The 17,381-nt window shown below is 38.2% G+C and overlaps 2 protein-coding genes across 2 annotated transcripts in view; one reads left to right on the top strand and one right to left on the bottom strand.

Moving 5' to 3' along the window:
• The first annotated feature begins 2,744 nt into the window (after window positions 1-2,744).
• LOC111570845 (GDP-Man:Man(3)GlcNAc(2)-PP-Dol alpha-1,2-mannosyltransferase-like) lies at window positions 2,745-12,616 on the top strand. Its single transcript, XM_023273791.3, has 6 exons — window positions 2,745-2,896; window positions 3,134-3,355; window positions 5,579-5,781; window positions 6,979-7,147; window positions 8,208-8,842; window positions 10,670-12,616. Exons 1-6 carry the CDS (start codon window positions 2,838-2,840, stop codon window positions 10,951-10,953), a joined length of 1,572 nt encoding a protein of 523 aa, XP_023129559.2. The 5' UTR covers window positions 2,745-2,837; the 3' UTR covers window positions 10,954-12,616.
• Window positions 8,881-17,381, bottom strand: part of LOC111570835 (serine/threonine-protein kinase Nek5-like) — a 32,781-nt gene continuing 24,280 nt past the window's right edge. The window contains exons 17-24 of the mRNA XM_055015005.1: window positions 17,078-17,158; window positions 16,544-16,645; window positions 16,168-16,236; window positions 15,726-15,791; window positions 15,458-15,632; window positions 15,095-15,205; window positions 13,998-14,106; window positions 8,881-13,585 (exon numbers count right to left, since the gene is read on the bottom strand). Of these exons, the coding sequence (XP_054870980.1) occupies window positions 13,285-13,585; window positions 13,998-14,106; window positions 15,095-15,205; window positions 15,458-15,632; window positions 15,726-15,791; window positions 16,168-16,236; window positions 16,544-16,645; window positions 17,078-17,158 (1,014 nt within the window). The 3' untranslated portion in view covers window positions 8,881-13,284. The remainder of the gene's footprint in view (window positions 13,586-13,997; window positions 14,107-15,094; window positions 15,206-15,457; window positions 15,633-15,725; window positions 15,792-16,167; window positions 16,237-16,543; window positions 16,646-17,077; window positions 17,159-17,381) is intronic.

The raw sequence follows: 17,381 nt of genomic DNA, 5'->3' as shown, positions 1-17,381 counted from the left end.
ACAGGCCTTTTAGTTGTTTTTTTTTAACTTTTCACAGCAGGAAATTGAATTAATACAAATAATGATGGTGTCTACAGGTTTTCTCTCAGTAAAATGCAGCCATTGTTGCTTCTCCGGTTACGATAAATGACAATGTCGATGTGAAAAACTCCAAAAATGCCAGTCTGTGCTCTGTAACAACAAAAAGATGTGTTTTTGTGCACAATTTCAGTTTGTTTATGAGACAAAAGGCAGACAGAAACATCAGATCTGCGTGGGGCGATGAGGAAACTGCAACCTTCCTCATGTTCAAGAAACATGAAACAAACAGAAATGTTTTACTTCCATTATCCATTTCATTGTTTGAGGTTTGACTGGAAAAAGAAGCACCACCAGCTGTTTATCTGGACGAACAAACTTGTGTTATTCTCATATATAATATGTGCACAGGAAGACATATTCATTAGCAATTTTATTTAGACCATTTTCTCAATAAATTGGTTAAATGTGCACCTCATACGTAACTTACTGTAATCATTTATCTATTAGACATCCCTCATTTAAAAAAGCAAATTAAATGACTTAACTAATTACACAGCAGCTCTGTCAGGTGCTTTTAAACACTCCAAATCCCCTGCACCCTGCATCTTTAGTGTTTAACTACATGGATTTAAAGATTTATCACTCATAATATCACGTATTTCCAGTAAGAGGGCAAGACGTTGTAGAGCTAAACCTTTAAAACCATTATTCGTTTGTTAGAAAGTAGTGTTTTGTTTGGAATAAACTTTTAAAACCATACTTATTTGTCAGAAAGTAGTATTTTGGGTAGACTGAACCTTAAAAACCATCATTAATTTGTTATAAAGTAATATTTTCGGTGGAGTAAACCCTTAAACTAATATTTCATTTGTTGTAAATTTATAACGCAACTCCTGGCAACCAAGAAAATTACAGAAAGTAGTATTTTGGTTGGAATACACCTTTAAAACTCTATTTCATTTGTAAGAAAGTAGTATTTTGGTCAGAATACATCTTTAAAACCCTATTTCATTTGGAAGAAAATAGTATTTCGGTTGCAATACACCTTTAAAACCCTATTTCATTTATAAGAAAGTACTATCTTGGTCAGAATACATCTTTACAATCCTATTTTATTTCTAGTAAAGTAGTATTTTGGGTAAAATAAACCTTTTAAATTCTAAGTACTTGGACACAAAGTATAATTTTGTCTTGAATAAACCTTTAAATCTATAGCTTGTTAGAAAGTACTGCTTGGATGGATTAAACCTTTAAAAGTACTTAGACATCAGGTAATAGTGTGTGTGGAATCATTCTTGAATAAACCTTTGACATCATAAGTAACATCTTGAGTGGAATCCTGTAAAACCGAAAGTTGTGCGCTGTAGTGCTCTTCCTTTGCAGTATGTGGCGGTGTTTCAAAACAAAGCATTTGAGAAAATGTGTGATTCTGGAAGTACAGCAGACGCATACTGCTAGTTTTTGTGAACAAGTAAGTTTCACATGTTAACAAACTTCAAAGGAGGAGCTAACAGTCTGCTACATTCGACGCCCCCACCGGAGTCCGGTACTGAGGGCAGCTCCACCGACTCCTCTGCTCTCCGACACCTCCAGCCTGGACAGAGTCTCTGAGGGTTTCACCCGTAAACCACCTGGAACTCTCTCCAAAAACCCCTGCTGGAACTCCTTCAGTCAGGTCTGACCTCATCATTGAAGATAAAGAACAATATTATCTGACAAAATTCCACTGATGTGAACTACATGAACAACACGTCTGTATGTCTGTCTGTCTGTCTGTCTGTCTGTACTTGCAGATACTCGGTTCCAGGCTCCATGACCTGCTTTCTGCCTCAATGACTTCCTTCAGAGCCATAATGGTTCCCAGTTCAGCTCCCAGTCAGCACCTACCAACACCAGTAGGTCCAGATGTGCAGTCTTATTACCAATATTACTATTTTATGTCTGCAGCAGAGGAAGCTGCAGTTTCAGGACTTTATCATTAACTATGTTGTGATGGTGCCCCCTGTCAAACAATTGCAAAAGAGCACAATTTATGGATTTAAAGGTTTCCTCCACCCCAAATCTAACTTTATAACAAATTTTCTACAGGTTTAAAGGTTTACTCCACCCAAAATACTACTTTATAATAAATTAACTGCAAGTTTAAAGGTTTACTCCCCCTACAATACTACTTTATAAAAATGTTGATGATAAATGATTTATAGGTTTGAAGGTTTATTGCACCCAAAATACTACTTTATATGTTGTAAAGTGTTGTAAATATTGAAATAAGGATCCTTATTTTAATATTTAAAATAGTCAAGTAATGAAGTTTTTTTTAATGTAATATTTAAATTAGTTAAGTAAAGACATAAGTATATCAGTCTTTACCTTAATATTTAAATGTGTTTTATAGTTTCTATAGAGCTGGTATTGGTCATAATATTTTAATTCGGATTCAGAATTAGAAAGGCAATTGGACTTTTATAGTTTACTGGAAAGCGCTTTGGCTCATTTTCTGTCGATTTAAATGTGCTTTATAATAATGGTGACTTGACTTTTATGATATGATATGATATGATATGATATGATATGATATGATATGATATGATATGATAGATTACAGAAAATAAAAAGCGAAAACAGACAAATATCTACTAAATGTTCTGATTTTCTATTTCCTGCTAACGTGTTGCTTCCATCCAGTCAGTCGTTGCATCAAACCAATCAACAAAAGTCACGTGTCGATGACGTGGAGGTAAACAAACGCTGAGCCAATCACAGAGCGGCAGCGGGGTCAGCTGACGGGAGGAGTCGCCAGGAGACGTGTTGTCAAAATGGCAGGACACGAGCACCATCACCACCACTTCTCTCTGTGTTTCTGCGATTTAATGAGGTAAGAGGCGATTACAGATGATTTTTTTTAAACCCTAGAGTGATAAATGTGATGAAAACAAAGCGACGCCGGGATTTTATTTCTAGTTACGAGCGGGGAGCTAACTTTAGCCGAACTAGCAGCTAGCTGGCTAATGTCAAAGTGTAAATAAAGGCTGTAACATTAACGGTCGCCTCCTACATAGGCTTTAGTTTCCTCTTCTTCTTCATCCTCGGTCCTCTGTGTCCTCCTCCTCAGGCTGCTGTGGTCCCTGGTGGTGCCCTGCGCCTACCTCAGCCTCCTCCTCACCCTCGTCCTGCTGCTCCTCCTCCTGGGGCTCCGAGCTTGGCTGCACGGCCGCCGCAAGGCCCGCCGGGCTCAGGACGGCGGCCCGGCGGTGGCTTTCTTCCACCCGTACTGCAACGCTGGAGGAGGCGGGGAGCGGGTCCTGTGGTGCTCCCTGAGGGCCCTCATGAACCGGTAACACTTCACCTTTAAAATCCTGCTTTGCAGATGTTTCATCAGGGAGGAGCTCCTTCAACAGTCCTGACTTTCACACCTTCTACCTGCACTGAGAACCAACATGTTTGAAATTTTCAGTCTCATAAGTTTGTTCGATTAGATTCTTATTTTCATTGTATAAACATGCAACGAAATTTAAGTGCACCATGCTGGATAAATATATTAAAAGTGGAAAATTTGAAGCAGAACTATATTAAAAGAAGTACTAAATAGCACACATACTCTCACACAGACACAATACACATCCACTGTTCACTGCACTCACACGGCCTTCGTATGAATTGTAGTTATTTCATTATTGCACGTTTGTGTGCCTCGTAAAGGGCTGTAATGTAAAGTTATTGCATGTGAATGTGTTTAGTCAGTGTAGCGATTTGTCAGCAGTGTGGAGGTGAGAGAGAAGCCGGATATGGATTCTCTCTCTCTCTCTTTTCATTATTTACATGACTATTTGTGTTGGTATCAACAAAAGCAAACAAGTTCAGCCCCTTTCACACCTGCACTCCTTTAATTCCATTAATCTGCTCACTGTTCTGTAAAAGTCACAACGACAATCTTACTACTTAAGGTTTAATAGCATTTCTTTATCACTTTTAACGCAGCAATCACAAGATTACATTCTATTATGAGTCATGTGGGAGGACTTTTTCAACATTTCAGCACCAATATTGGTCCAAAAACATCACAGAGAGCCCAAATCACAAAACACCTTCCTCATTCACTTTAACCTACAATTTAACATTTATTACACACTGAAATGTCCATAAAAATTCAACTTTACTACTATGAAATCAAGTTATGTGGGTCGGATTGATGAGACTCACTGATAATTAATGTAATCCAGGTTTTGGCTAACAGAGCTGAAGTTTAGTTTGTTGCTTCCTGCTGTTTAGGGGGAATCTTATTCTGAGTTTGTTAAATATCTGCAGCATCAGACAGCAACGGGATCCATATGAGAATCTCCAAAGAGAGAGTTGTGAGCATTTACACACAAACAACAAACGTGTAATTTGACTGCAGAGTCACAATTTATAAGCTGCAATTACATAATTTGTGACATACCTGATTTAGATTGAGTTTTTTGTTTATTAGTGTATTATTATTAGGGATGGGTAATGAGCCCTGGGGTGACATTTTTATATGCCGGACTACCGATAAGCTCCGACAGTAACGGTTGTGTTAATGGGACTTTAGAAAGTAAGAAGTGCAGCAACACACAGCGACGATGGATGACAAATAAACGTTTAAAACTAGGATTAAGCTTCACTACAGTTGATGCAGATAATGTTTGTTGCCACCAGACTAACAAGTCGTTTGCATGTCAGAGCAGAAAGACGATCAATCTGTGGAAACATTCAGTAAACGTTCGTCACGTACAGATCTTGTAGCTCCAGGTACGTTATGTTGCTAGCAGCCCGAACACAGAGTTAAATTAAACCAACATAAGATCATTTTTATCAAACTTTCAGAGTACAGAGCAGCAGGATTTCATGACTCTGACCGACTTTATTTTCAGTTTTTCTCTGACTGAATGTTGGTGTTAGAGGTAGAGGAAGTACTTCAACTGTTTTCTTCACTGAACTATTAAAATCATGGTGAAAATATGGTCAAAGTCTTGCATTACTTTACTACTTTAAACCCTGACATTTACTTATTATATGTTCAAGGCGGAGCTTTTAATTCTGATAAAAATGCGGGACGGTTTTTTGGAACACATTGAATAATATTTTATTTTTGAGTAAAACCTTTGATGCTGTCCTTATTGCACAACATTACTGTCAATATATATTTAATCCTTACACAGTATAGATGACAAAATAAAGAAATTTGTATTCTGCTCTTAATTTGTTTAGTTTTTCCTTTTAAAAAAACAAAACAAACAAACAAAAACAATCCAAAAGTACAGATAAGAACACTGTTAAAGAACCGGATCGATTAGCAGCATCGGTAAAAGTAGTCGTACCTTTAAAATCTTGGCAATAGTCATCCCCAATTATTATGCGTTATGTCACTTGATGTACAGTCACACAACTTTTAGACACACAAAGTTTGCTTTGGTGAAAAATAATAAACCCAGACGTAACTTTTGTCAGTTCACAAGACAACTGTTAACGTAAAAGATGATCTGAACCTTTAATAAATCACTAAAAGTGTTGATAAAGTTTTACCTCCTTGCCCCAGATACCCCGGCGTCTCCTTCGTGGTTTACACCGGTGACCAGGGAGTAACCGGCGAGCAGATTCTGGAAGGAGCCCGGCAGCGTTTCAACATCACGCTGCCTCGACCCGTCACCTTCATCTTCCTCCGTCACCGAGTCCTGGTGGAGGCTGCTTCCTACCCTCACTTCACCCTGCTGGGCCAGAGCGCCGGCTCCATGTTCCTGGGTAAGACAAGCCCAGAAGAAAGAGTAAATCAACGGCAGAATTATTTAAAAATGTATTAAAACAAATATTGTAGAAACAATAGTGTACATTTGTAATTAATAGGATAGTTTTCAGTCATTTGTTGTTGAAATTCTACTGATCTGTGATCAATATTGATTCTTCAGGATAGGTATCGACTGATATTTAGTTTTTGGGGGCTGATGATGATTATTGGTAATCAAGAAAGGCAGACAACCGATATTTGGATCCAATATACATTAAATGTAATGTTTTAACAGCATTTGACAGCAGAGAACCTGTCATTCAGACTTCTTCATTAATAAGGGTGACTATAATTGAATATGTAAAATAAAATAGGAGTGATTCAATTAGGACGACTGACAAAAATGCTTCCAAAAGGACTTCAAATTAGACAAAATGGCTTTAAATTCTCTAAAATGACTCTAAACTTTTCAAAAGTGGCTCAGACTTTTATCAATATTGTTAAGGAATTGTCCAAAATGACTTAAAAGCAACAAAAATGTCTCAAAACATTTCCAAAATGATTCAAATTTCTCCAAAATGATCAAAAATGTTTCTAAAGTGACTCAAAAAAATCTTCGTACTGGTTAAAAATTGTCCAAAATGGCTTAAAATTTGACAAAAGTGACTCAAAATGATTCCAAAGTGACTAATATTTAATAATAAAGTAGGAGTGATTAAATTAAGAAGCACTCTGACTGAAATTGATATCATCCTGCTGGTCTTCTCTCTTTTCTTAATCTTTCACTATTTTATCACTTTTATTGCCCACTAAGGTCCAGATCTTTAATCTTTATTAATTATTGTTTTCCAGACTCTGTTTCAGGTTAATCTGCTTTCTAACCTAGCCGCTAGCCGTTAGCGTAGCATTAGCCGCTGTGAGAGAAGCTAATTTCCTGGATTGTGTTTCTTGTGTTACAGAGAGAGGAGGCTGATCAGACCTGAAGTAGAGCATTTAATTTATCATTAATCTGCCAATAAAAACACAGATACAATAATCTGGAAAATGACAAACGTCTTTCATGATAACGGACAAAGCCAAGAATCGATCTATTCCTACTTCAGGAAACAAAATCCATATCGCTCAGGGTTTCTTTAGTCCAAACATGAAATCTGTGATGAACTACATACTGGACTATATGTGTTATTTTATGAGACTGTGTTTGTGTGTTTGAGGCTGGGAGGCGCTGACGGCCTTCGTTCCTGACCTGTACGTGGACTCCATGGGCTACGCCTTCACCCTGCCCATCTTCCGCTACCTGGGAGGCTGCAGGGTGGCGAGTTACGTTCACTATCCCACCGTCAGCACCGACATGCTGTCCGTGGTCAGAGAGAGGAACCCGAGGTTAGTAAAGAAACACTGCTTTCTCACCTTTGTGGAAATAATGTCCATTACTAATAACATTATCTTATTCACTCCAGCATCTACAAAGGTAGAGCCACAAACCAGGAAGTCAGCTTCTCTCACAGTGGCTAAAGCTACGCTAACAGCTAGCAGCTAAGTTAGAAGGCAGCCACAGATGAACCTGAAACAGAGTCTGGAAAACAATAGTTAATAAAGTTTTAGATCTGGACCTTAGTGGACAATAAAAGTGATAAAATAGTGAAATATTAAAAATAAAATACAGAAGAACAGCAGGAGACCAACTAATCAAACTCAGTGGATCAAACATAAACAGAGGAAAGTGTCTTGATTTAATCACTCCTAGTAGTATTTTACAGAATTTGGAGAATTATGAGTCACAGTCAAAAGTTTTAAATCAGTTTGGAGAATTTTTTTAACCATTTTTTTTAAAAAAAATCTGAGTTGCTATGGAAAAGTTTTGAGTCATTTTAGAGAATTTTAAGTCAATTTGGAAAAAAATTTGTCAGTGGATCCCACATAAACAGAGCAGAGCATCCTGACTTAATCACTCCTGTTTCTATTTTACATATTCAGTTATAATCAGCCTTATTAATGAAGAATCCTAGTTATGAATGAAGGTTCTCTGCTATCACATGCTGTTAAAACATCACATTTACTGCATATCAGTTCCAAATACCGGTGTAGACCTTTTTCAGTTACCAATAATCGGCATCGGTATCAGACATAAAAACATACAGGTTGATCCCTGCTACATTTGACGTAGTATTCAAGGTTCTTTACTGTCATGCCAGCACACGTTTTCACATGAGGTAGCACAAAATTAGTACTTGGGTCCCAGTTGGAAGTCAAAGAAATAAATAAAGAAAAATAAGGGACGTTACAAGCTGTATACCAGTGGTAAACACTACCTACTGGTACTGGTGTATGTACACTACTATGTATTGGGACATTCTGAATCTTTTTCTGGTGTACTTTATAGAATGGTAGTGTGGATTAAGGGACTCACCAACCGTCTGTCTTCCTCCTCTTTTGATTCCAGATTCAACAACTCGGACTTCATCTCCAGAAACCCTGTGCTGAGTGCGATGAAGGTGGTTTACTACTGCTGCTTCGCCCTGCTGTACGGCCTGGCCGGCTCCTGCAGCGACGTCATCATGGTGAACTCCACCTGGACGCTGGGGCACATCCTGGCCCTGTGGCGCTCGCCCGGTCGCACCAGCGTCGTCTACCCGCCCTGCGACGTCAGGGCCTTCCTGGACGTCCCGCTGGAGGACGAGGACGAGGACGAGGACGACGTGGAGGAGGGCTGGGAGGAGCTGGGACGAGAGGAGGACGAGAGCGGAGGCGGAGACAGGAAGTGCCACTCTGTCGTGTCGGTGGGTCAGTTCAGGCCGGAGAAGGACCACCAGCTGCAGATCAGGGCGTTTCGCAAACTGCTGGACAGGAAGGGCGACGGGCCCGGGGGCAGGGAGTCTCTGCGGCTGGTGCTGATCGGAGGATGCAGGAACCAGGAGGACGAGGACCGGGTGCTGATGCTGCGAGGACTCTGCCAGGAGCTGGGCGTCGCCGACCGGGTCGACTTCAAACTCAACATCCCGTTTGAGGAGCTGAAGAGGGAGCTGGTGGACGCCACCATCGGGCTGCACACCATGTGGAACGAACACTTCGGCATCGGTGAGGACAACATACCATAAACAAGACATGAAATCCCATCATCTCCATCTGTATTTATACAACCTAGACATATATTTTATAACTCAGCTAATCCAAGATGCCTTAAAAACATCGAACATACATCCAACACCACAGAATACAGAAGATAAACAATAGTAAGGAGTCATTCCATCTCAGATCATCTCATTTTTACAACAATTTTTGCTCGACCATCTCTAAACAACTGATATTTATTAAATCATTAAGTTAATTATTTTTGTAGTTTTAGCTTGACAAAACTTTTTTTTTTTAAATTTCTTGTTGACCCACTTTCAGCATTGAAATTTGAGGCTTTTTTTCAACAACAATGTGTCAGGAGTTGTTAAAGATAAAAACCTTGCAGATTCTGAACCAATGACATGGTGAAAATTTCAGATTTTATTTTTTAGTTGCTCCTAAGATATTATTGTTCAAATATAACCTCAAAGTTCAATGATTGTACTTCATGTCACTCTAAAATTTCACAGATAACATTTTAAATTATATTATATATTTATATCTATTTCTATTTTACAGTATTTGGAGAATTCAGAGTCACTTTAGAAGTATTCTGAGTCATTTTTGTCAAATTTTAAGTCATTTTGGACAATTTTTCAACCATTTTAAAGATTTTATTGAGTCACTTTGGAAATGTTTTTGATTATTTTGGAGAATTTTTAATAACTTTGGAAATGTGAAAAACTGAACAAGAAACACAAACCAATGCTATGCTAACGGCTAGTGGCTAAGTTAGAAGGCAGCCACAGATTAACCTGAAACAGAGTCTGGAAAACAATAATTAATAAAGATTTAAGATCTGGATCTTAGTGGAGAATTAAAGTGATACAACAGTGAAAGATTAAGAAAACAGAGAAGAACAGCAGGAGACAAACTGATGAATCTCAGTCAGAGAGCGTCCTAATTTAATCTCTTTTACTTTATTATTAATAATTACGAGTCACTTTGGAAACATTTCTGTCAAATTTTAAGTCATTTTGGACAATTTTTTCCCATTTTTAAGATTTTTTTGAGTCACTTTAAAAGAGTTTTTGATCATTTTGTAGAAATTTGAATCACGTTGGAAATGTTTTGAGTCGTTTTAGGAAATTGTTGAGACTTTTTTTGTCAGATTTTTGGACAATTCTTTAACTGTTCTGAAGAAAAATTGATTAATTATTCTTATTAATTATGAGTCACTGTGGAATAATTTTAAGTCATTTTTGTCTAATTTTAGGTGATTTTAGACATTTTTTTAACCATTTTAAAGATTTTTTGAGTCACTTTGGAAAAGTTTTTGATAATTTTGGAGAATTTTGAATCACTTTGAAAACATTTTGACTCATTTTTGTCAAATTTTAAGCCATTTTCGACAATTCTTTAACCATTCTGAAAAAAATTTGAGACGCTTTGGAAACGTTTTGAGTCATTTTAGAGAATTTTAAGGCATTTCATCAAATCTTAAGTCCTTTTGGAAACATTTTTGTCACTGGATCCCACATAAACAGAGGAGAGGGTCCTGATTCAATCACTTCTGTTTCAATTTTACATATTCAGTTATAATCACCCTAATTAATAAAGAAGTCTAGTTATTAATGACAGCTTTTCTGCTATCACATGCTGTTAAAACCTTTCTTGATTACCAATAATCATCATCTGTATCGACCCTGAAAGACCCGTATCAGTCAATCCCTACAACACGCTGTAATATTTACTGGAAGTTAAGACATTGTTTATTCCCACATCAGTGATTTCAGCAGTAGCTGGTTCTGGATCAGCTGGTTTGGATGTTAATCCTCCGTCCCTCTCCAGGTGTGGTGGAGTGTATGGCTGCAGGAACCATCGTTCTGGCCCACAAGTCCGGAGGTCCGAAGCTGGACATCGTGGTTCCGCACGAGGGCCGACAGACGGGCTTCCTGGCCGACAGCGAGGACAGCTACGCCGCCGCCATGGAGTCCATCCTGGCGCTGTCGCCGTCGGCCCGACTGGAGATCCGACGCAGCGCCCGCGACTCCGTCAGTCGCTTCTCCGACCAGGAGTTTGAGGCCTGTTTCCTGTCCGCCACCGAGTCTCTGATGAGCAAACTGGAGCGATGAGGAAGAGCAGACGTGACCCGGTGTCCATCAGCGACCAGGACGTTGTTTGTCTTGTTTTGTTTTTTTAAAATAGCGCTACACAGATAAATGAGGCGGAGCAGAAAAACCCATATTTACATTTAAAACAGCCGAAGCTTACAGTTAAAGTGCAACACGTGGCTCATTCCCAATCCAGAGTAATACAGCATTATAGACACAGACTCCTGATGGACACCCAGAGCTAAAATACAATAAAAAAGCAACAAACAACAAATCCAGGACATTCCCAGTGACGGTGCATGTGTCAGACTCACATGTGGGAGTTGGAAGTATGACGACTGTTTACCAAACAGATGGAGACGTTCTGCTGGCAAAGCAAAACCTGACCTCCCTCCTTAAAGCAGATGCCTTCGCAGCCTAAATTTAACAATCACCATTAAACTGGTTCACACAGCGGATTAAAACAGACCTCAAGGTTCAGGAAGTTTACCATTTAATCACATTTTCCCCAGTGGGAAGTTAGGATTTAGGTTGAAATACCATTGGGTAATGTTAGATGAGAATATTGATTTCGTTTTTGTGATATTTGGTCCAGAAACAGTTTAGCAGAGAGAAAAATGTGTTCCTAACACGTCTGATTTACATGTTGTATGTTGTTTGCAGTAAACAACCAGAAACAGTTTTTTGTGTCCAGATAAATAGTGCAAATTTTGACAGAATTTCCAGAAAATGGTCAAATGAAAATGTGAATTAATTCACATTCCGATCCACTTGTGTTGATTGAGCTAAATCCAGTTTGGAGATTGAAAGACCTCCAGTCAAAGTTCAAATAATTGGAAAAAATGCCAAAAACATTATTGAAATGTGGCATTTTAGTTAATTTTATGAATTAAAAAGAGACAAATTACAGCCAGCTCATTACTTCATACAGATCTGATGTTTCTGAGTGAAGTTTGTCACGTTTCATGCATGTCATCATTTCTTTACTGTTTTAATTATTTTTTTTTGTACAGATGATGAACAGTGCAACCTTTTTTGCAGTTATTTTTCTGTTTCTACACATCTAAGAACACAGTTTACACGTAAATCAGACCGTTTCGGAACATTTTCCTCTTTTGATGGACGCTAAGAGTTGAGACTGATTTTGAGAGGAGTTTAATATAATAAGAGTTGAAGAGTTACATTCCAAGCTGCAAAATGTTTGCCAGCAAAAAGGTGATTTTATGTCACATTTATATCGACATGACTTTGATTGATTATACTTTTGTTTTTCCAGTGATGTCAATTTACTGACTGAATCCTAAATAGACATGAAGATGTTTGAAATGTCATTTTTGTTATTTTTTTTCTGTCTGAGGAAGTTTGTTAAGTGAATAGTTTTAATTTAATGCTTTCTGTGTTCACAAGAAGTATTTAAAAGCACAGTGTGTTTGGGTTAAGATAACGGCCAAATCTGTTTTATTTAAATGTTGTTTCACTATTCTGCATTCCTGTTTGTGATGAGGTCCAGGCATGGAAATAGGATTATATGTAAAGAGTTATTATTCAAGTAAATATCTTTTATTTTCAAAGAGGCATTAGTTCTATTTAAATCTGTCCATGTATAGAGGATGTTTGGAGTTAGTTTCACTGAGAAACTGAAGTTACACTTAAACAATACTGCAATAAATGCAATCATCAAACACTTTGGATTATTTGTTTGTTGTATTTTGCTAATCTGTGGATAGAAAGAAGCAGCGAGAACATCTTCAACTTTACCGTCTTCATCTCTTCTGTGCAAAAAAAGATGAAATACAAACAGAAACCTGCACTGAAGCTGTTTTAAAGGACAAATCTGATGTGAACGAATCCCATAAAAGACCAAAACAACAATAAATCATGCTAACGTGTAGCGTGATATACGTTATACCTCACGTGCCCCAAAATAGTTAATTTTGACCCAATCTTCTGTGTATATTCGTCATCCCGATGCCCCAAATATTCATTAGAGCAGTGAACGTTAGTTAATACACTACTGAAAATAGTCCTCCTGGTTGAGTGTTTGATGAAACTAGTGTGCAGCTGTTTAAGGAGATTACTGAATCCTAAAAGAAATGACACCACTTTAATAGGTACACCTGTTCAACTTTTCATTAATGCAAATGTCTAATCAGCCAATCATATGGCAGCAACTCAAGACACGGTGAAGACGGGTTTTTAGCTTCTTCGTTGAATTGTAATTCATTAACGTCCCATTTAACAACTATGTTCACTTAAATGCTGTATCAGACTTGAAAGAGGAAGTGAATTTACGTCCCATTTCCTGCCGTCTTCTTGTCCGACTCCCTCAGAATAAAGACAGTTTTTGAGCACTCAGGTGGTCTGATGCTGATTATCTAAACTTGTGTTATCGTCTGTCTGGGACTCGCCTGGATGCTCAGGTTCAGTGGAAACCACTTTGACTGAAGCTCCTGAATCCTCCGGCTCTGGTTGGATCTGTTGAGGATCTTCAGAGCTAATTGTGCCTCCATCCTCCTCCTCAATCTTCGTCCCTTCAGCCACCGCTGTCGCCTCCTTCATGTTGTCGTCTGAGCTTTCATCCTCCATCACAAACAGGTTCCTCATGGAATCGGCCACAGCGTCTCTCAGCTCGTCCTCCGACTCCTCAAAGTTCCTGATGACAAATTAAACTACGTTCATGTTGTGCAGTCTGAGTATTCACATTATATTTCTCACTGGAGAGGGACTTATTTTACATTTTAGATACACAGATACATACTTTATTCATCACCTTGGAGAATTTTAAGATATCCAGTAGCTCAAACATGTTACATTTAAGAAAAATAAGGAAAATAGTTGTAGGAGGTTCAGTAGAAATCAACTGGACTTCTCTTGTAGGTTCTTGAAGATGTTTCACCTCTTAGAAAGGTGAAATGTCTTCAACTATCACTTCAGTTCTCTACAGTATATAACATATATATTTCCTGTCCTATAGAAACACAGTGTAGCTGTGCAAAAGTAAATGACAGTTACATAAGAAACTGAAAGCGTATAGAATAAAGTGAAAGGAACAGAAGGAAACTTACGTGTCGTCGTCGTCCGATCTCGGTTCTAGTCGCTCTTCATCCATCTCCACATCTGAGTCATCTTCATCCTCTTCTTCCTCCTCTGTTCTGTCCTGCTGTGGTTCTGAATCTGAGAACAAAAACCATCCAGATGCAGCAGATTTAACCTTTTACAGTTGATTCATGTTGGCTGCTTGTACTGACTGAAGTCAACTCAGCTGTAGTTTCATGTATTTTCATATATCTACGAGTATTTTCTTATAGTCTCAAAGTCGAGGAAGACAGAACTAAATCTAAGAATAAGAAAAGAAACAAAAACTCTTCTGAAGTCACCCCCCTTTCATTGAATTCAATACAGTTTATGATGGCACAAAACTTTGGGTTTTCCAGATTAATCCTGCAACACAGTTCAGTAAATCCAACTCGAATACAAAACAATACAAAAAAACAACTTGAATTTGGCCAAGGGGAAGAATAAAACATCTATCTATCTCTATCTATCAAACACTATATTTTGGGTTTTCAAGTTTCTTCCAGTACCAACTTTCTCCAAAAAGAAAGAAAATTAACACCCAAAAACGTTTGTTTCACAGAGAAAACTAAAAACAAACTGAAGGAGAAAAAGGATCAAATTAAACTATAATTATCTTGGAGATAAATGCTGATGCAGCTTATGATTATGATCCAATTACAGAACACAGAAAGACAAACTGAGATGCCTCAGTAGGCCAAGCTACCCTTCACTGGCATACAATGAAAAACTGAACTGGAGAAGTCAGGATAGCAAAAAGGAAAGTAGCGATCAGCGATCACCACAGGAGCCATGTCTTAAACATGTCCTGATGTATCATCAGTTTTACTCTGAATAGGACCATAATTTACTAAATGGGCTCTACGCCGTATTAAACAAGACTTGAAACTAGCAATTAAGACCATGGACACATTAAGAAGAGCTTTGTTGATGTAACAAACCAAGTGAGAAGCAGGTTCATTTCCTTTTCTTTTTGCAACCAGAGGAGTCGCCCCCTTCTGGCTGTTAGAGAGAATGCATTGTATTGACTATGTTCTATATACAGTCTGTGGTTCACTGTGGGTCATTCAGGTGTGTGATGTCTGACCTGTGGTTGCTGAGTCCAGGGTTGATGATTTGAGTTCAGCCTGAGCCAGAAAGTTCAGGAGAGTGTTTGGAGGACCATCATCCCACTGACGTCGAACTGCCGCCTCCTCACCTGGAAGGACAAAGACAACATACAGCGCTAAACAAACAGGTTTCTAATCTTCTCATCAGTGATTTTAACCCTCATGGCTCTTGTTGTTTTGTAATGGAAGCTGTAGCTATTTTTCTCCAACTTAACTTGAAATTACAAGCATTTTAGCACCAATTACTGATATTTAACAATGAGAAAAGTGAAATTTAAACATGTACTTTGGATATATATATTTTGCACTCCTCTACTCAGTTGTTTCAAAGCTGTTTTCACCTTCTTCGGCCTTGACTGCTGTGTTGTAGACAGAGTTGACGTCCATGTTGGCGAGAGCGTCCAGCAGAGTCTGAGGCGTCCTGTGGCTCCACCCCCTCCTCACCTCCAGCCAATCCCTGAGCTTCAACTCCTCCCCTTTCTGGAAACTCAGAGTCTGATTCAGAGGATCCACTTCCTGTTTGGAGAGTCGGGGACAGAGTTAAAGAAAGAGAAGAAGAAGAGTGACTAAACTGATAACTTCCTTCTTCTTATGTCTTTAATCTCTCACCTCGTCTTTCTCTGTTGTTTCTTTCATGTCTTCATCATCTAGCCGGATCTCAAACATGATTCCTTTCTGCAGAAGTGACAAACACAAACAAAAAGGAAAAGATGGAGATCGTCAGCATAGATGATCATATTATTGTTGGTTTGTTCCTCAGATACAGTTTTTTTTTCTTAATTAAGGTGCTATATGCAGGGATACAGACTCATTTGGGTCACTTTGACTCAACCGAACAGAAAAGTTGTAAAAATATTCTATTATTGAAGACTTAGTATCATTGGGAAGTTTCAGATGTTTTAGCACAAAACGTTGGCTTTGGCCTTTAAAGTCAAGCTGCTGATGACTCCAGGGGAATCCGAACTATTGAAGTAGTTTGAGTGTATTTAGACAATTTAAATAATCAGACTTAAAGCCTTGAAGCTTGATTTTTATGTTGGTATAATCTCACCTTCTCTTTATGTTTCCTCTCCAGTGTTCTCCTCTGATCTGTTATCTGCCTCAGAGCTGCTTCAACATCCTGCAGGAGGAAACCAAAGTTATGAACCATCACTGTAGAATAAATACTGCATCCCACAGCATGTATATCATGGTGTAGCTGTTGTGTAGTTTTGTTTTTAATAATTTGTCACCAACAATGCAAGTCTACGATGGAGACACGTATGCTATGAGGTATTTATTGCTACAGTATTAGTAGTGAAGTAGTGAATAACCTGCAAACATCTTCATTGCTCACATCTCTTACCAATATTTGCACTTGCTTATGTTTATAGGAATTACAAACTTCATTATGAGTGTGTTAGGACTGATTTGTGGTCAGTGTTTACCTGTACAGGTGCTGCTTTCTGCTGCTCTTTACTGTCTGCAGACGGTTCTGGGTCGCTGAGTTTCTCCACCACAAAGGTTCCATGTTGGTGTTGTGGCTGAGCCTGACTCAAGATAGAATGAAAATATACTAACATGTTACACTAATGAAGAGTTTCTATTATTATCGGTATTGACAGGAGATTAAGTGAGTTTCAACCTCTGGAAATCAAAGCCAAAGGGGCAAAATGGAATAAGGCCACCAGGGTTCAATTTTGGTCACATTATGTGCAGACAAGCTTTTAAATTTAATTATTATGCAGATGATAAACAGCTAAACAACAAAACCTCAGATCTGCTCCTGTCTGGTTAAATGTTTGGCAGATATGAAACCTGCAAAACTTGATGTATGTTTCAATCCTGGCCTGAATTTTAAATATAATATCGGAAAACTTGTCTAGTTCTGTTTCCAGCATCTAAAAATACTGACAACATTCAGCCAGTTCTGTGCTATACTAATAAACTTTATTACTATTGTAATAATAAAGTTTGTGTACCTCTGCTTCAGCTCTCAGCTTCATCTGTCTCATCTCCTGGTGATACTGTTGTCTGATCAGATCCAGCTGCCTCAGATACTCCTGCAAACACAACCACACACTCTGACATGTACTTTTGTGTGTGTGTGTATATATCTTTTTCATATATATATATATATATATATATATATATATATATATATATATATATGAAAAAGATTTAGGGTCTACATATTGAATAACCCTGTGCAATATCTTTATTTTCTACATTCAGAGCAATCAGAACATCTCAATGTTCTACACATAGAAGATTCTGTAAGATGTC

The sequence above is a fragment of the Amphiprion ocellaris genome, chromosome 11, assembly GCF_022539595.1.
Source record: "Amphiprion ocellaris isolate individual 3 ecotype Okinawa chromosome 11, ASM2253959v1, whole genome shotgun sequence".
Classification (NCBI taxonomy): Eukaryota; Metazoa; Chordata; class Actinopteri; family Pomacentridae; genus Amphiprion; species Amphiprion ocellaris.
Note: the sequence above shows the minus strand (reverse complement) of the source record. Positions and strands in the feature narration are given on the sequence as shown.

Bases quoted from the DNA above. Each gene is read 5' to 3' on its own strand.
- LOC111570845 (XM_023273791.3), top strand. From the start codon at position 2,838: ATGGCAGGACACGAGCACCATCACCACCACTTCTCTCTGTGTTTCTGC. The intron at 7,148-8,207 runs GTTAGTAAAGAA...TTTTGATTCCAG, and splicing joins GTCAGAGAGAGGAACCCGAG to ATTCAACAACTCGGACTTCA. The intron at 8,843-10,669 runs GTGAGGACAACA...GTCCCTCTCCAG, and splicing joins GAACGAACACTTCGGCATCG to GTGTGGTGGAGTGTATGGCT.